Source organism: Scyliorhinus canicula, chromosome 2, assembly GCF_902713615.1.
Source record: "Scyliorhinus canicula chromosome 2, sScyCan1.1, whole genome shotgun sequence".
NCBI lineage: Eukaryota > Metazoa > Chordata > Chondrichthyes > Carcharhiniformes > Scyliorhinidae > Scyliorhinus > Scyliorhinus canicula.
The window spans coordinates 59,345,373-59,365,361 of NC_052147.1; the positions used below are offsets into that span (position 1 = coordinate 59,345,373).

At 43.5% G+C, this 19,989-nt stretch overlaps 2 protein-coding genes across 3 annotated transcripts in view; one reads left to right on the plus strand and one right to left on the minus strand.

Moving 5' to 3' along the window:
• Nucleotides 1-2,369: 2,369 nt before the first annotated feature.
• On the plus strand, nucleotides 2,370-6,199 carry LOC119954257 (suppressor of cytokine signaling 4-like). Of its 2 annotated transcripts, none has more exons than XM_038779351.1 (2): nucleotides 2,370-2,388; nucleotides 3,512-6,199. In XM_038779351.1, the coding sequence occupies exon 2, from the start codon at nucleotides 3,692-3,694 to the stop codon at nucleotides 5,030-5,032; it is 1,341 nt and encodes a 446-aa protein (XP_038635279.1). In that variant the 5' UTR covers nucleotides 2,370-2,388; nucleotides 3,512-3,691; the 3' UTR covers nucleotides 5,033-6,199. The 2 variants fall into 2 exon arrangements, with proteins under 2 accessions (XP_038635279.1, XP_038635271.1); XM_038779343.1 differs by lacking the exon at nucleotides 2,370-2,388 and adding an exon at nucleotides 3,104-3,319.
• A 9,337-nt stretch (nucleotides 6,200-15,536) lies between these two features.
• The window catches only part of LOC119954269 (organic solute transporter subunit alpha-like), a 37,864-nt gene continuing 33,411 nt past the window's right edge, over nucleotides 15,537-19,989 (minus strand). Inside the window, exon 7 of the mRNA XM_038779365.1 lies at nucleotides 15,537-15,827. Within this exon, the coding sequence (XP_038635293.1) occupies nucleotides 15,700-15,827 (128 nt within the window). The 3' untranslated portion in view covers nucleotides 15,537-15,699. The remainder of the gene's footprint in view (nucleotides 15,828-19,989) is intronic.

Genomic DNA, 19,989 nt, shown 5'->3' on the forward strand with positions numbered 1-19,989 from the left:
CACGCTTCTCCCCCCCCCATCGCACGCTTCTCCCCCCCCTCCCATCGCACGCTTCTCCCCCCTCCCATCGCACGCTTCTCCCCCCCCCCCTCCCATCGCACGCTTCTCTCCCCCCCCATCGCACGCTTCTCCCCCCCCTCCCATCGCACCCTCCTCCCCCCCCTCCCATTGCACCCTCCTCCCCCCCCCCCTCCCCATCGCACCCTCTCCCCCATTGCACCCTTCTCTCTCCCCCCCCCCAACCCCATCGCACTCACTATTCCACTATTGGGGTGTTGCACTATTCAATGCGATCATTGTTGATCTGCAAGCAAATTCCATGTTCCTGCCTTTTACCCCATATCCTTTGAAACCTTTAGGTAACAAAAATCTATCAATCTCAATTTAAAATTGAACAATGAATCCAGCATCAGTGCCAATTTCAGAACGGAGCTCTAAACATCTACCATCAAGGAGCCTCCCCTAATTGTGTTGCTAAATTTTGGACCGCGATCCCAGTCCCAAACTCAACTGACAGTTTCTCTCTGTCTGCCCTGTTCCCCTTAATATCTTGAAAACTGATCAATTGACCTTTTAACCTTGCAATCTTTTCTCACATGTTAACATATATATAACATTACAGCGCAGTAGAGGCCCTTCGGCCCACGATGTTGTGCCGTCCTGTGAAACCCCTCTAAAGTCCCTCTACACTATTCCCTTATCGTCCATATGCCTATCCAATGACCATTTGAATGCGTTTAGTATTGGCGAGTCCACTACTGTTGCAGGCAGGGCATTCCACGCCGTTACTACTCTCTGAGTAAAGAACCTACCTCTGACATCTGTCCTATATCTATCTCCCCTCAATTTAAAGCTATGTCCCCTCGTGCTGGACATCACCATCCGAGGAAAAAGGCTCTCACTGTCCACCCTATCTAATCCTCTGATCATCTTGTATGCCTCAATTAAGTCACCTCTTAACCTTCTTCTCTCTAATGAAAACAGCCTAAAGTCCTTCAGCCTTTCCTCATATGACCTTCCCTCTATACCAGGCAACATTCTTGTAAATCTCCTCTGTACCCTTTCCAATGCTTCCACATCCTTCCTATAATGTGGCGACCAGAACTGCACACAATACTCCAAATGCGGCCGCACCAGAGTTTTGTACAACTGCAACATGACCTCATGGCTCCGAAACTCAATTCCTCTACCAATAAAAGCTAACACACCGTACGCCTTCTTAACAACCCTCTCAACCTGGGTGGCAACTTTCAGGGATCTATGGACATGGACACCGAGATCTCTTTGCTCGTCCACACTACCAGGAATCTTACCATTAGCCCAGTACTCTGCCTTTCTGTTATTCCTTCCAAAATGAATCACCTCACACTTTTCTGCATTAAACTCCATTTGCCACCTGTCAGCCCAGCTCTGCAGCTTATCTATGTCCCTCTGTAACTTGTAACATCCTTCTGCACTGTCCACAACTCCAACGACTTTAGTGTCATCTGCAAATTTACTCACCCATCCTTCTACGCCCTCCTCCAGGACATTTATAAAAATGACAAACAGCAACGGCCCCAAAACAGATCCTTGTGGCACACCACTAGTAACTGGACACCAGTCAGAGCATTTCCCATCAACCACCACTCTTTGTCTTCTATCAGCTAGCCAATTTCTGATCCAAACAGCTAAATCACCCTGAATCCCATGCCTCTGTATTTTCTGCAATAGCCTACCGTGGGGAACCTTATCAAACACTTTACTGAAATCCATATACACCACATCAACTGCTTTACCCTCATCCACCTGTTTGGTCACCTTCTCGAAGAACTCAATGAGGTTTGTGAGGCACGACCTACCCTTCACAAAACCATGTTGACTATCTCTAATCAAATTATTTCTTTGCAGATGATTATACATCCTATCTCTCATAAACCTTTCCAAGACTTTTCCCACAACAGAAGTAAGGCTCACTGGCCTATAGTTACCGGGGTTATCTCTACTCCCCTTCTTGTACAAGGGGACAACATTTGTTATCCTCCAGTCCTCTGGCACTATTCCTGTAGACAAAGATGACTTAAAGATCAAAGCCAAAGGCTCAGCAATCTCCTCCCTAGCTTCCCAGAGAATCCTAGGATAAATCCCATCCGGCCCAGGGTACTTATCTATTTTCACACTTTAATTTGTTATCTTGTTATCCCAAGATGAGTTGACTTGCAAGTGACACAGCTAAACCTGAGTAGAAACATCCATGAAACATTTTGGTGCTTCACATGTATTAAAGTTGAGAAATGGGATATTAACCATGTGGTGATGTCACAAATGACTAGTCAGTTTATCTTTTCAGGGTTTCTGCTTCAGGCCCTGAATTCATAAAAGCTGTGAATCTTCAAAGTCACTACTCAGGTGCATTTTTTATCTCTGGAAAATATGAATTCCTGGGTTAAATTTTCATCTTCATGAGGGTGATAATCTGGCAGAGTGGGTTGAAACATGTTACAGAGCCCATCCAATTTTCATTCCGGCGTTCTACAACTCTAAGATCTATGTACTTTATCTTCAGTACTTTTGTCCGTTTTTCTTGTTACTGACGGCGACACAGATCAAATGCTTGGCCTCATCTCAAAGACATGGCTAAAATCAATGCTTACCTTAAATGGAGCCTAATGAGTATGGTTCAAGCTGCGCTGCTTTTTTTTTGTCATGTGTTTTAGTTATCTTGGATTAATATTATTGAAATGTCATTTTACTTTGAATTTATTTAATTAGTATTGGTCTTGGTTTAGTGGTAGCACTATTGCCTCTTCACGTGTTCAAGGCCCACTCCAGAATCTTGTGTACAGTATCTAGGCGGCTGCTTCAGAGCATTGGGTAGGGGGGTGGTGGGGGGGGGGGATCTATCATCTAGCATGTCATCTTTCCGATGAGTCATGGATATAAAAGATGGGTGGTGACATCAGCTTAAATGATGGCCTCAACAACAGCAACCTGCATTTATGTAACATCTTAATATGGGAAGATGGTTCATGGCACATCACAGATGTATATTCAGACAAAATTGGTGCCAAATGCTGATTAAAGACTTGTTTTTCAGGCAGGGTTTTTGAGGTAGAGCAGTTTACTGAGAACATTTCAAAGTTTAGAGCTTAGACAACTGAAGGTGGAGCATAAGAGTGCACAGAATGTCAAAATTGGAGGAACATCAGACTTAGAAGCAGGAGTAGGCCATTCGGCCCATCGAGCCTACACGGCCAGTTGATAACACCATGGCGGATGTCAACTCCACTTTCCTGTCTGCCCAACCTTTTAGAGGGTTTTGGGACTTGAGGTTACAGAGGTAGGGAGGAGTAAGTTTGTGAAGGGATTGGAATATTCAAATCATGGAGGTATTGCTTGAATTTGCAAGCTTCTGACCGGAGATGTAATTGCTACCACTGAATCAAGCTGACATTACACCTATTCGGTCTCGTATCATATCTCAAGCATCATTAGTCAGGAGCGAAGCACTAATTGTTTTCTTTTTATGCAGATGTTCTCATTTGAAAGAGCACGGTGGAATTGTCTGTGTGGCAGTCAGATGAAATAGCTCTCGTGAAAACCAGCAAAACCGTAAATGTGAATTTGGCATTAAGTTATTCTTTCAAAGTGCAACAGAGTTCCTGAATTATCTGCATGTGAATTTCTAACTGTTTCAAAGTTAGCCCAAAGAATGTCACAACAAAGAGGTGCATCTCAAAACTTGGATGTGAAACCCAAGGTCAACCAAGGGAAAAATGTTGATCGTAGGGATGGTTATACGTGGAGTGGTAAGAAACATTCACATTCTTCCAAAATGGAGACTCCTTCAGATGAAGGGGTGGGGTCTGTTGCTGGGATATCGTCAACTGCTTCCAGAAGGGAGAGAAAACTGAGCTCTCCTGGACCTGAGCTGGAGCTTGAAGATTCATGTTCACGCAAGCTCTCCAGTCGATCATTGAAGCAAAAGATTCAAGATGCCGTCGCCCAGTGTTTCCCCCTTAAGGTGCATAACCATAAAAACTCTGCTTTAATTTCCAAAAGTAAAATCCACATTAGCGATCTGTTGATGAATAATTGTCCGTTTCCAATTGGATCGGAGCTGGCTCAAAAATGGCACTTGATTAATTGGCACACAATTCCATTGACTCAAAGCTGTGGAGTCTGGGAGGGCTCAGATGTGGGATTTGATGAACATGAGCTGGAAGAAGGATGCAGAATGAGCATTGAACTAGAGGTGGACCCTCCAGATGCACAAATCCGCACGCTTGAAGTGATTTCTCAGATCAATGCTTTGCACAAGCAGAACTCTGAAATAGAACATGGAATGGATGAGTTAGCATGCGATAATAACACAACGTTTCCTTCGAATGATTCAGACTCTGATGAGGAACTGATGGCTCTTTTCACAGATTCTGAAAATCAGAATAATACCAAGCTGGACTTTGAGAATAACTGCAGTTGGCTAGCACCCTTTCACAAATACCACACAGAGTTTGGCTACATCTACCGCTTAGTCCCAGATCTATTTTGGATCAGTAATAATCCATGTTACTGGGGTGTAATGGATAGATATGGGGCTGAGGCTCTGTTAGAAGGTAAACCAGAAGGTACATATTTGCTGAGAGACTCTGCCCAAGAGGACTACCTCTTCTCTGTCAGTTTCAGACGTTACAGCCGCTCTCTTCATGCTAGAATTGAACAATGGAACCACAACTTCAGCTTTGATGCCCACGACCCCTGTGTTTTTCATGCACCCAGCGTAACTGGCCTTTTGGAACATTACAGGGACCCAAGCTCGTGTATGTTCTTTGAACCACTGTTGTCACTTCCACTAAACAGGACTTTTCCATTTTCACTTCAGCGCCTTTGCAGAGCTGTAATTTGCAGCTCCACAACCTTTGAAGGAATTGATGCTCTTCCTGTGCCACCATCATTGAAAGCTTACTTAAAGGAATACCATTACAAACAAAAAATAAGAGTGCTCAAGATCAGTGCACACCAGTGGTACGGTGGATTGAAAGGTAATCAGTAAATTTCAGAACCACACGAAAGATTTTTAAAGACCACCAGAAACATTTCTACACCATAAAGAAAACTTAAGTGTTTGTCTTAAACAGAATTTGCTGGCACTCTATTTTGTTACACTACAATCTTTGCTTGAAGACTGCTAACATTCAAACATTATCTTCTACTTTATCTGGGTATCCTAGATTAATTTTCTCCCCCCTTATTCGTGGGTGCAATTAAACTGGGGTACCTTGTCTGATTGGATGAATCACTTGCGCATGTCTTCTGTAGGTTTATGACACTTTAGATTTTTTGCAACAAAGCACTCCTGTCATGTTGAGGTGGAAATTAAAAATTGAAAGAGTTCAGTTCTGAAGCCAAGATTTTTCTTGGTAAAATGTACTTTTAGAAAGTCATGAAACCATTTGACATGTATATCAGTTTTTTTGCACTTTTTTTTTGTACTCTTTCAAAGATGTTCATTAACCTATCATTTTCTAAATTATCTGAAGCTTTAATTATGTAACATGGATTGTTGCAATGTAATTTTTTAAAATTAATTTTACATGAGTAAAATCTCTAACAAATTTTGCTCTTTGAAGTTTTGTTTTGCATAATGTTGCAAATTAGATGAAATGAAATGAAAATCGCTTATTGTCACGAGTAGGCTTCGAATGAAGTTACTGTGAAAAGCCCCTAGTCGCCACATTCCGGCGCCTGTTCGGGGAGGCTGGTACGGGAATCGAACCGTGCTGCTGGCTTGCCTTGGTCTGCTTGCAAAGCCAGCGATTTAGCCCAGTGTGCTAAACAGATAGTGACAAAGATTCCAGTATCCTACTAAATATACAATACTCAAATATATTTTGCGATGCATGACCTGTAACTCCGAAGCAAAAGCAGAAAATACTGCAGACAAGACAACTGTTCATTCATTCGGCAATCAGATTGACTTTCTGGTGAAAGTATGCCGATCTATCTCTTTTAGGCCCAAGTGGATCATCTCATACATGCCAATATTGAAATCCATTTCTCACAGTTTCTCCCTTTCACTTAATCTATTTGTAATTTTAAGCTGCCATCTACACTGCTTCGAATGTCACCTATCTTTGTGTCATCGGAAAATATGATCTGCAACTCGATCCCATCATTAATAAATATGGCAGACAGTTGCTAATAAATACCATAGAAAATAGTCACTTTTCTGGACCTTTTGTTTACATGTAGATTCCCAATTTATTATATGAAATATTAAAATTGGTTGTGACTGCAAAGGATGAAGTATAAAGGTGGTTGGTGAGAGCTGGTTATGTGAATGTACTGTATGTGTCTATAATGTTGAAATGAGTCAAGAGCAAAATGGCATTCCCACAATCTTTTGAGTAAGAGTAAAGCAGAAACTGACCACCCAAGTTGTTTGGAAAATAGCAAATGATTGATTCGTCTAGCTATTTTAGCAATGCCCGCTGACCTGTGCTTAATCAACCCTAATGCCCAAGTGTTACAAATGAAACTGGAAACGTTAAATGGATATTGACAGTACTGGAACAACAACGTTAAAGTGAAAAAACATACGTATTTATTTTATTTAGCGAATACAAAGTCCCCAAGCCAAGCAGTTTCTTTCGGCCCTGCTGTGTTGAATACAGATAGGCCTTCGCTGTGTCTGAAGATTGGACATTCTTCTATGATGTGGTGCATAGTTTGCTCTCTCCTACAGGCACATAGGGGCTGACACTAATGTCTCGTGTGGAGGTTGGCCAAGCAGGGACCATGGCCGGTCCTGAACCTATTTAGGGCAGACCACTCATTTCTTGGAAGGTTAAAACCAGGCAGCTGTTGGGTTTGAGACCTGCCACTTGTTCGTCATGTCCAATGATTCACATTCATTTGTCCAGGTGAAATTTGCATTGAAATCCTGTGTGGGAGGGCTTTTTCAGATCGACTATCTTGTTGAAATTAATACCTTGGGGGGGCTGAATCGATCAGCATGAATGGCAGGCGGGGCATTGCAAACTTTTTCTATCATTTTGGTGTCAAAGTCGGGGGCTTGAGTTGTGAGGCTAATGTCATCAGCATATGTAGATTTTCAGGAGGTAGTTTTGGGAAGATCATTTTTGTCGATGTTGAACAAGGTTGGAGCCAGTACTGAGCCTTGGGGCAGTCCACTGGTTAGTCTTTTCCATGTACTTTTGCCTCTTCGAGGTGAACTCTGAACCGTTGATGGTTCAACAGTGTTCTGATGCTTTTAGCTGCTTGGGAGGGACGGGAGAGAGTGTGTGTGTGTGTGGGGGGGGGGGGGGGGCAGCTTAAGGAGGAGGCAAGTGTACAAAATGGTCTCCTAGGTGTCTGTGAAGTTGAGGAGCACAGCATTTGTCTCAATGTTTTTCTGAAAGCCGATTTGAATGTAGGTGGCAAAAGCCAGGATCTGCTCCCCTGTGCGGTGGTCCTTGTGGAAACCAGTTTGGTCGACGCTAAGAGCACTTACAATTGAGGATATGCGCTAAAGGATGAGGCCTTCAAGAATTTTATATGAGACCAACAGCCGAGAGATTGGATGCAAATACGGGGCGTTTTCTGGATTTTGGTATGCTGATGACTTTGCAGTCCGCCATTTCTTTGGAGTGGTGTGTTGGAATTTATGACTATCATGTAAAACCAGGTCAGCCAGTCAAGAGCTTGGGTCCCCAGTGTTTCATAAACTCTGCCGCGATATTGTCACATACTTTTGCCTTGCCACACTTCAAGCCCTGTAGGTCCCTCTTTTGTTCTGCAACCTAAAAGGAGACGGGCTGATGTCTTCTCTTTGTTGCTGATGGTGTTGACTTAGTTCACCCTGGATGTTTCTTTTGATGTTTGTGTCTAGGGTGCCTTAGCTATGGCAGGCAGGTAGCTGAAGACATGGTTGGGAGTAACTGAGGGGCGGTTTTGTGTGGGTGGCTTTTGAACTGCTCCAAGGTGACTGATTAGGCTCCAACACTTGCTGCTGGAGTGTAAAGTTTAGCTCTGCTACGGTTTCCACACATTAAGTGAGTTGACATTAAGCAAGAACCTGCTCTGTTCATGTGCTTGGGGTGAAGCCAACTATCTGCCTTGGTCTAGTTTCCCATGTTGGCATTTTATGATGGCTATCATGTGACTTTACTTAATACCGAAGTCCAGAACTACTGAAGTAATTTAGAACAGGATTAGCAATGAAAATGGTCTTGGAGGAAGATGGAAGTGGAAACTTTGGTCATCGCTAACAGTTAGAACATTGATTAAGTAATCAATGCGCCTTCACGTCTTATTTCCTGAAATACACTATTAGCTTAAATATTGTCATTATTGATGTTTGGAAATGTTAGGAACATCCCATTTTAAATACAGATTTAAATTATATTACGTATATTAAGCCAATACATATTGGTAGTTTTGCATTTCTACACACTTCATATAAAACTGTTTTAAAACGGACAGTTACTTTTGATGAATAGGGAAAGATAGCAAACTGCAGAACATTAATTATCCTCATTTCAGAAAGTAACTTGTGATTTGAAAGCAATTTTTTTTGTGCAATTTTTAGAAAATCTGAGGAAGAAGAGGGGTGGCAACCCTGCTTCCCTGTTCTTTTGATCATAGGCAACTACAATTCTGAACACATCCTATACCTCTCGTAGGGTGTTGTTTACAGTTTGAAGAAGTCTTCAGTCACACGTAGGATAAAATATAAATTTAGAGTACCCAATTCAGGGACAATTTAGCGTGGCCAATCCACCCACCCTGCACATCATTTTGGGATTGTGGAAGTGAGACCCACGCAGACACAGGGAGAATGTGCAACCTCCACATGGATAGTGACCCGGGGTTGGGATCGAACCCGGGTCCTCGATGTCACGAGGCAGCTGTGCTAGCCACCATGCCGCCCTGACACGTAGGTTAACTGGAAGTCTATTGGCTCTGTCCAACACTCGATTGACCTTGGGTCCTGTACATGGGCTTTCTTACATCACCATGTGGATGATACTGTTCTCAGGCCTATATTAATCATATATGTGCCAAACCCTTTTACTACACCTCCCCCAATGTATTTTAAATGGTTATAGTTTACTATCATACATTTACATTAAAAATTATCACTACACCATCTTTTTCCCCCCCTCCCACCAAGTCCTTGAATTTAAAGGTTCAGGGGGTATGGAGGACTTCTAACCCTTCCATATCTTGTTTTTCTGTAGGTTTGGAAGTTGTTCTGCCATCTGGGTATTTTTTAAATTCTTCCATTCTTTTGTTTTGAACTGTACTTGGTTGGCTGAGCTGGTCGGTGGTTGCTATCACTCGTATTTTGCGAGGTGGACAAACAGTGTGCTTGTCTCCTAGTCGTTTTTGTTTCACTTCTTCCATCATCATGTGGGCCATTGAGACATATGTGGAAGTTTACATCTCAAAAATAGAGCCCTTGTTCTCACTTGTTTCGCAAATTTACCAAATGTTTTGAGTACTACTTTTCCAGTTGTTTTTTGAGCTCCTGAATCTTTTCATTCAACTCACCAACTACTCTGGTAAATTGAGCTGACTTTGTTTCAGAACTCTTATACAAGTTTGACAACTTCATCTGGGTATTCAGTCCGTTTTGGAATCTTTCGTCCGTGGTCGCTGACTAATGCTTGGAAACTGTTAAATGGACCATTTATTTTGTAGAATTTCTCTTGTCTACTTCCAAAGTCTGGATTTGCTCTTCAATATTACATACCTCAACCTTCATGTTGTTCAGATTGGTTCGAAGTTCAAGTAGTTCAGCAATTTTAGTCTACTTTCAAGCAACTGTTCCAATGCATCAACAATTCCGTCACGTGTTACAGGAATTTTGCACAATATTTCCTTGAGACTTCTGATTCTTGAAGTTCATGTTTTAATTGAGTTCAAGTTTTAATTGAAGATCTATGTTGAATTTGTTTTTACAAGTTCGTCATTTAAGCATTTCCACTTTCAAGTGTCCTACTTTCTGTGAGCGACATTCTAGTGTTCTCATCAGTTTTCATTTTTTCCTTTACAAACTCATCTTTCGTATGTGGCAGTTGGTTCTTTAGTCTAATAAGTTTTTCTTTAGCAGAGCATAACTCCTCTGTGTTATCTTTCAGATACACATCTTGTAATTGCACTTCTCCCAATTATTTCTGAGACTTCATAATCTCTTCTGAGATGTTCTGCTTGCTTTTGCCATTCTAGGTTTGTAATTTGCAGCTCTTGACAAATATCTTTGGAATTGTAGTGTTTTCCCAAGTTTGCTTTCAAATGTCCAACCATTTTCTTCAGCTCAGTAGTCTCGCTTTTGTTTCATATTGAAATTTTACAGAGGAACAGACTTTGACCTGAAGGATTCTTGTAACAGGTGAAGGCCTTTTAGCAGGTTTTCCATTTCTTTGTAAAGCGCAATTGCTTCGTCTCGAGTTGTCTTGTCTTGTTACGAGAGCCTCATCATGCTTGTTCTCCTGTTCCTACATTCTGCTGTTCCTACATTCTGCTCTTCACGGTAGTCTTTATTCCTTCATGCTGCTGAAAGCTTATGTACTGTTTTTGAATTTTATCTTGAAGGACAGTTAGCTGTTCTTACAACTGGTATTTTCCTGTTCAGACCTTGCCTTCTCACTTTTTGAACGTCAGAGCATTGCTTTGTTACTACTGATATTTCCAACGCATTCACCTTATTTAAATTCTTACGTTTTTTGCAGAAGGCATATTAGTTCCTGGGTCCCTTGAGTCTTTCAACGTCGCAATTTGTTGGGTACGTTTTCTGCCTGCTGTTGGGGCTGGCTGTCGTTCCCGTTGGGTTTTCCCAATTCCCGCTTCAATTTGCCAACAATGGAATTCATTGTCATTATTTCTGTCTTGTACCTTTGAGAAACTTTAGAAACTTGTTTCTTGAGATTGCTAACAGTTTGGTTCGTTGAGGATTTTGGTGTGTTGTACGTTTTCAAAGATATATATAGTCAACTTGAATTTTGTGTTTTGAATCTTCTACTCTGATACAGACATTTTGCAACCTTCTTCAATTTTCTCTTTGCAGTGTTTATTTATTTTGGATTTCATCAGATAGATTTCCTTCACTTTGCACTGCCATCTGTTGTTGTAGCTAGGTAATGTGCTAGGCTTGTCAAAACAATATATATTTTTGTCTGTCTTTGACTGTCTGGCAGCCTCATGTAGTTTGCTCGGTGATGTCTTTTTCACCTTTCGTAGCTTTACGGGAAATTTTCTATCACTCTTAAGCTTTGTGTGCTCCACAACTTGAAGATTGAAATAGCGTCAACGGTTTTTAATATTTCATTGAAGCTTATTGAGGATTCATCAATGCCTTACTTAGAGTCATAGATGTTTACAGCATGGAAATGGGTCCTTCGTCCCAGCTTGTCCATGACGCCCAGTTTCTATCACTAAGCTAGTCCCACTTGCCCGCATTTGGCCCATATCCCTCTATACCCACCCTCCGTATGTAACTGTCTAACTGCTTTTTAAAGACAAAATCGTACCCGCCTCTACCACTGCCTCTGGCAGCCTGTTCCAGATGCTCACCATCTTAGTTGTGAAGAAATTTCCCCTCTGGTCTCTTCTGTTTTCTCTCACCTTAAACCTATACTTCTGTAATCAATGGATTTTATCTTCCGCAAATACACCAAATGGGTATAAAAACATATTAGTACTTTCTGTTTTTGAACTTAATCCTGATGTACTCCTGTATCTAAAAATTCTCTTCAAGATGCCCAATGTTAGGTCTGGTTTGGGCTTTGCGTTAGCCAAAGTGGCCTGTTAGTTTTAATTTCCTATCTGTGGATGTTTCTGATGACAGGTGAGTGCCTCTTTAATTTTTGTTTTCTTCCAAGATGACTCCACAGTAACCATTGTTTTCTTTGTTCATGGGGCGACACCGTGGCACAGTGGTTAGCAGTGCTGCCTACAGCGATGAGGACCTGGGTTTGATCCCGGCCCCGTTTCATTGTACGTGTGGAGTTTGCACATTTTCCCTGTGTCTGCGTGAGTTTCACCCCCACAACCCAAAAAGATGTGCTGGGTAGGTGAATTGGCCATGCTAAATTTCCCCTTCATTGGAAAAAAAGAATTGGATACTTAAAAACGATCTTTCATCAAAATGGTAACATACAACTTAACCCCACTAACAGCTGATGGTGTCTAAGCATTTGAAAAAAGGAGATAAATGGTTGCCATCCAGGATAGAACCTCCACACCTACACCATGATAGTATACTTAATTTTTTCCAAGTGCAGAAATGGCATCAAATCGCCTAACCAGGCAGATGCACTGGGCGGTGTGGGAGACTTCCATCCAAGCAATATTCGCCTCCTGACCACCAACGAGGCAAAAGTGAGAACATCCACCCCTACCCCAGAGTGAATTGCAGGTGAATCTGAGACCCCAAATATGGCTACTAGTGGACATGGCTCCAGAACCATGAGACTTCCCATGACTTCCCATGTCGGTGCAACATCGTGGGCCGAAGGGCCTGTACTGCGCTGTATCGTTCTATGTTCTATGAATCTCCGATATAGTAAGTAACAATCACGCTTGTCTCCACATCCGGGGGAAACCCACTCTTCCCCGCCTTGGTCCGATGCCTTCTGTCTAATACTTTAAACTGAATTAGACTGTTAGATGCAGGAGGAAGTTAGGGTGGCACGGTAGCACAGCGGTTAGCACTATGGCTTCACAACTCCAGGGTCCCAAGTTCGATTCCTGACTTGGGTCACTGTGGAGTCTGCACGTTCTCCCTGTGTCTGCATGGGTTTCCTCCGGGTGCTCCGGTATCCTCCCACAAGTCCTAAAAGATGTGCTGTTAGGTAATTTGGACAGACCAGTTTCAAAGGGGTGGGTTGCTTGCCTGCTCCTTGCCCTCCTCTTCCTCCCCTTCTCTTCCTCTTGAGCTGCTATCTGTAATTTTGGTGACAGGGCTGTGCCCTCGATATTGGCCAGGTTATGGAGGACACAACCGAGCAGGGCGCGTGCATCCTTGTGTCTTGTATGGTTAATCCAGAATGGCTTGGGATGTGGAATCATTTCTTCAGCACACCATTCATCTGTTGTGTGATGTTTTGTGTTACAGTATGTCTCTCATTGTACACATTGGCCACATGTTGGTGTAGCAGAGTCTTGTGCCAGACGTTAAAAATGCAATCCTGATCACTCAACAGCCACGCTCTGTTTTGATGTGGTGGCTCAAATACTGAGGAAACAGCAGACTGGTACAGAATAAAAGTGTAATGACTGCTGCCAGGATAGTGGGTAACCACCAGCATGATGTACTGAGCATCACTCAATAACTGAACATTCAGGGGCTGGCAACCTTCGCGACAGGTTGTAACACCTGACTGCATGTAGATGCAGCATCTACAAAGCCACGTGTGCGCAGTTGATGACTCCTTGCATAGGTCCACTATCCTGGCAAAGACAAATGAATGCCCCACTTGATTTCTCTGGTCAGAGAGAACATGATGAATTCCCCTCTCCTGGCATAAAGAATATCTGTCAACTCTTTAATGCAGCAGTGAACTGAGAGATGTCACAGAAGTTGCCTGCTCCAGTCTGGAATAATCCTGAAACAAATGTAACCAAAGGCTGAGTTATGTCACTATCTCCTTCAAAAAGTACATATGACACATACATGGTACACTTGGCTTAGGCTGAGATAAGAGAAATTCTGAAGATCCTAGGTGGATAGGGCCGAGGGGGAAAAGGCCTTGTGTAAAGGGACATCCCCCCGACCCTCGGCTGCTTTTGTGAGCAGCTTGTCTTCTTCTTTGCTGCCTCTCCTCCGCCTTCCTGTCATCTTGCAGGCCAAAGGGCTGAGAACTGTAGCACATATGACAGGAATCCAGAGTTCTGCAGCCATACCCTTGCAGTCAGAATTGAGGCCTTTTCCGTGTGCAGCACCAGCTCCTGTCACCTTCAGCAACTTTAGACAATTCTGCAAAGCGCTGCCACAATCTGCAAGTGAAACATTAGAAATTAATCCGTAACCAACCTGACCGTAGTTAATGATTCCTTTACGTAGCATTGGCAGGGTCATGGGGATGGTGTCCTTCCTGTTTCCAAATGTACATGCAGCTCTGCGTCCGTAGCTGGTGAGAGATTAAAAATGGTATAGCTGACGTCAAATCAGCATCACATGCTGACTGATGCTGTGATCTGCCTAATTTACATCATTGTTCTCCCAGTGCCCTCACGAAAGTCATTGTGTGGGGAAGTTTGCTTGTATGCTGTGGACTCCATTTTGGTATTAAAATGACACCCATAGCGGTAAGACTATGGGCACTGAGGAGTCCCATGTTTGGCGTCATTGTCTCTGTGCCAGCCATTTTGATCCTAAATGGAGAGACTTTGGCTGGGATTTTCCAGCTCTCCTGTTGTGGCGGGACCCGCCAGGAAGAATTGACAACCCAGCCAAACATCCATTGACTTTTGGTGGGAACCACACGATCCCAGCGGCGGGTTGTTATATACATTTTTCCAGAGGAGATTTGGATTTGAGTTTATCGTCACGTGCACCGAGGTACAGTGAAAAGTATTGTTCTGTGTACAGTCCAGACAGATTGTTCCATACATAAAAAATATAGGACACATGATAGATACACAGTGTAAATACATATACATCAGGTGAAGCATACAGAGTGTAGTACTACTCGGAGAAGATATGCAAAGAGATTAGTTCAGTCCATAAGAGGGTCATTCAGGAGTCTGGCAACAGCGGGGAAGAAGCTGTTGGTGCGTGCTTTCGGACTTTTGTAGCTCCTGCCCGATGAAAGAGGTTGGAAGAGAAAATAACCCAGGTGAGAAGGATCTTTGATGATGCTGCCTGCTTTCCCAAGGCAGTGGAAGGTGTAGACACAGTTAATGGATGGGAGGTGGGTTTGTGTGATGGACGGGCTGTGTTTACGACTCTGTAGTTTCTTACGATCTTGGGCCGATCAGTTGCCATACCAGGCTGAGATGCAGCCAGATGGGATGCTTTCTATGGTGCACCTGTAAAAGTTGGTAAGAGTCAATGTGGACATGCCGAATTTCCTTAGTTTCTGGAGGATGTATAGGCACTATTGTGCTTTCTTGGTCGACTTGGGTGGACCAGGACAGATTGTTGGTGATGTGCACACCTAGGAATTTGAAGCTGTTAACCATCTCCACCTTGGCACCATTGATGCAGACAGGGATGTGCACGTTGCTTCGCTTCCTGAAGTCAATGACCAGCTCCTTAGTTTTGCTGACAAGGGAGAGATTGTTGTTGTTGTTGTTGTTGTTACACCACGCCACTAGCCAACAGATACAATAATGCAATGCCTGGGAGTTCAACCCTGCCTTCAATTCCTGTCCTGACCCATCAGCATGTTCATGCAGCATAAAAAAAAGACAATCCAGGCTTCTCAGCAGCAGATCCATTTGTTGAACATTTCATGGTTCTGTTGTGAAAGGGAGGACATGGAAAGAATTGCTATATTCAAGGTTTCTATTGTTTAGTGACTTGGCAATAACTGACAATACAAAGAAAATACCTCTTGTGGGACAATGTAATAATAAAAGTCAATCCCACACATTTAAACAGTTACATTTCATCAGATTTCACGTCATACATCACTATAAAGTCCAGTTTTTGAACAGATAACTCAGTAGGAGGCCCAAAATATGATATGATGCATGAGCAAGACTTTCAAATCAAGGCACAGAGTGAAGGGGATTTTCAAAATACAGTGGAATAGATTCTGGCATTCGTTTCCGATAATATTTTCTAGAGACGAGTATCAGTATAAACATTTCCAGGATCTTCACATGGTGGTCTATTTCTGCAAAAGAAGTCAGAGACTTATTTTCAGTGTAAACATGAGCTAGAGAATTGAATGGAAATCAGAAAAATACGGTACAATATTTAGTTTGCTGATGAAAAACAATTACAGGAGCAAATAAATGAGTTAAGAGTAAAGCAGATAGAAGTGAAATGGTAAAACAACAGAAAAATACAAACAAGAAATTGGAGCGGAAGAATGGTGAGGTGTTGTATAATACAGAGCTGTTACAGCGCTGTACAGAAGGAGGCTATCGTGTCTACACCAGCTCTCCAAATGAGCAACTCACCCAGTACTATTTCCCCCCGCCCCCGTCTCCTCCCTGTAACTCTACACATTCTTCCTTTTCAGATAACAGTGCAATTCCCCTCTGAATGTCTCAATTCAACCTGCCTCCGCCTCATTCTCAGGTCATGCATCCCAGACCTTACACCACTCGCTGTGTGAAAGTGTTTTTCCTCATGTTGCCGTTGCTTCTTTTGCCAATTATTTTCAATCTGTGCCTTCCCGTCCCCCCCTCAAGTGGGTTTCTCCCTATCGACGCTGTCCAGAGTGTGGTGAATGTAACATGGTAATTCACACTGTATCTTTGTAAGCGCAGTAGCGTTACCCGACCACTAGGGGGAGTAGCTCTGGGAATGCTCAGGAGCTTGTACAGGGCTCCGCCCATGACTCCTCCCCCTTGTGCTGCTGTATAAATACCCTTGTCCAGAGTCAGCCTGCAGTTCACTGATAACAGGCTGGCTCTGTAGTAAGTAGATTAAAGCCTATATTCATATCAGAAACACGTGTCTGGTGAATTGATGGTCCCATCACAGAGCTATCATGATTTTGAATTATGTCAAACCTCCACTCCGCCATCTCTTCTCCAAGGAAAACAGTCCCAACTTATCTGAAGAAGAATCATCTGGACACAAAACGCCAACTATTCCCCTCTCCCCTGAGGCCGCCAGACGTGCTGGGGTTTTTTTTTTTCCCAGCATTTTCTGTTTTTATTTCAACTTCTCCACAACTGAAGTTGTGATAATTGATTGACTTGATTTTGTTAGTCTGGAAACGTACTGCTGTGGAAGACATTCGAGGAATTCTTGTCCTGACTCCATTTAGGTGCAAACTGTGCAGGACGGACAGGCTTCAGCTTCCTGAAGCTGCTCCCAATATCCCAAGAATCTAAAGCCCTCTCTCCTGCACAATCGATCCAGCCACACACAAGCTGCATTATCTTCCTGTTCTTGTAATTACCTGTATGTGGCACTGAGAGTAAGCTGGTGTTTTTCCTTTTGAGGTTGTGCTTGCTAATTTTCTACCTAGCTCCATAAATTCTGACTGCAGAACCTCATCGTTTTTACCCATGTTGTTCGTAACAATGTGGACCGCGACTACTGCCTGTTGACCTTCCCCTCTCGTGGTGCTCTGCAACTGTTCAGTGATCCTTGACCCTGTTACTAGGGAGGCAACACACCATCCTATACCACCCCCTGCTGAGCCACGTGTGGTGCCATGGACTTGGCTCTGGCTGTACTTCCCAGCTGAACCATCACGGTCATATTGCTCAGAACTATATACTGTTTGGAGAGTGGAATGCAGTCAGGGAACTCCTGCACGACCAACCTGCTGCTACTTGACTGAATGGTGCTTACCTATTCCCTCATTCCCTGCATACACTTAAGATGCGGGGTGACCACATCTATAAATATGCCATATACAAAGTTCCCGACCTTGCAGATGCACTGCAGTGATGCAAGATACTGCTCACATTCTGACACTCGGAGTTCAAGCTGCTCTCATCGGTTGTGGGAAGGTTTAAACAACGTAACGGGCTACAAAACAAAGCCGAATAGAATCTCCGGCAGCAGAGCACTCCTCCCCGATGAACTCAATGCATTCTATGCTCGGTTCGAGCAGGAAGCCAACAAACTGATGTCACCTGGCCCAACAGCCTCGGACACACCCATTCCTACCGTCACCGTCTCAGAAATCAGATCGGCCTTCCTGAAAGTGAACCCATGGAAAGCAATATGTCCTAATGGAGTCCCTGCACTCAGATCCTGCGTGGACGAACTGGCGGGTGTGTTCCCCGACATCTTCAACCTCTCCCTACTCCGTATCTAGATTCCTACGTGCTTCAAGAAGACCACCATCATACCGGTGCCAAAGAAGAACCAGGCAACATGCCTCAACGACTACAGACCAGTGGCCCTAATATCTATTATTATGAAATAATTGAGAGGTTAGCCATAAAACACATCAACACCAACCTTCCAGATTGCTTTGATCCACTGCAATTCGCCTGCAGCTACAACCGGTCCACAACAAATGCTATCTCCCTGGCCCTACACTCATCCCTGGAGCATCTCGACAACAAAGATACCTATGTCAGACTCCTATTCATTGATGACAGCTCCGCCTTCAGCACCATAATCCCGAGGACTTGGTTCCTCACTCTGCAACTGGATCCTCGACTTTCTGACCCATAGACCGCAATTAGTAATGATAAACGACACCTCGTCCATGATAGTCCTCAATCCCGGGGCCCCACAAGGCTGTGTACTTAGCCCCCTAATATACTCCCTATGCACACATGACTGTGTGGCAAAATTCAGCTCCAACTCCATCTACACGTTTGCTGATGACACAACTGCTTGGGTCGGATCTCAAACACGATGGGTCAGACTACAGGAGGGAGATAGAGAACCTAGCAAAGTGGTGTAATGACAACAATCTTTCCCTCAATGTCAGCAAAACTAAAGCGCTGGTAATTGACTTCAGGAAGCAAAGTATCTTACACACCCCTGTCTGTATCAATGGTGCCGAGGTGGAGATGGTTGACAGCTTCAAATTCCTAGGTGTGCACATCACCAAAAATCTGTCCTGGACCACCCACTTGATGTTACGACCAAGAAAGCACAACAGCGCCTATACTTCCTCAGGAAATTCGGCATGTCCATATTGACTCTTACCAATTTCTGTAGAAGTATCCTATCTGGCTGCATCACAGCCTGGTATGGCAACTGCTCGGCCCAAGACCATAGGAAACTACAGTCAAGAACACAGCCCAGTCCATCACGAGAACTCGCCTCCCATCCATTGACTCTGTCTACACCTCCCGCTGCCTGGGGAAAGCGGGCAGCATAATCAAAGACCCATTCCAACCGGACTATTCTCTCTTCCAACCTCAGGCAGAAGATACAAAAGTGTGAGAACACGCATCAATAGATTCAAAAGCAGCTTCTTCCCCGCTGTTACCAGACTCCTGAATGACCCTACTGTGGTCTGAACTGATCTTTCTATGCATCTTCTCTACAGTTGTAGCACGACATACCATATAGTTCACCCGCTGTCTATGTTTATGTATTTTCATGATGTATTCTCATGTATTTATCATATGTTTTTATGTATGGAGCAATACAGAACAATAAATTAAATCTAAAAGTGATGCCACTTCTTGCACAAATGATGACCCGGGACACGGGAAGCTTCCTGGAGTTTGCACACAGCACAGGATGTGCACTCCAGCAGTGAGGCCAGCCCTGCCATTGCTCTGCTCGTTAGTTAATAACCTTGCTACTGCTAATAAACCTTGACCAAAATTAATAAATTTCACTGCGATCAATAAACCTTAGGAATACTATTAAACCTTTATGAATACTAATAGGCCCTCATGATAGTTTATATGCCTTACTAATACTAGTAAAACTTGCTTTAAATTTAAACTTAAATTACTTTAAACTTACTTAAAAACAGTAAGGAAAGACTCACCAGTTTATAATCCTGTTTAGAGGAGGCAAATATAGAATTGAATCCCTACAGTGCAGAAGGAAGCCATTCGGCCCATCAAGTCTGCACTGACCCTACCCAGGCACAACCCCCCTTTAGAAATGTAGGGGCAATTTAGCATGGCCAATCCACCTAACCCGCATATTATTTCTGTGGGAGGAAACCAGAGCACCCAGAGGAAAGCCACACAGACACGGGGAACGTAGAAACTCCACTCAGACAGTCACCCGAGGTCAGAATAGAACCCACTGGCGCTGCGAGGCAGAAGTGCTAACCACAGTATCACCGTGCTGCCCATATGAAAATACTCATCGGAGAGTCGTCTGTCTGCTACCCGGTGATGTCACATCTTGAATTACTTTTTTGAATGTGGGCTCTGATCCCA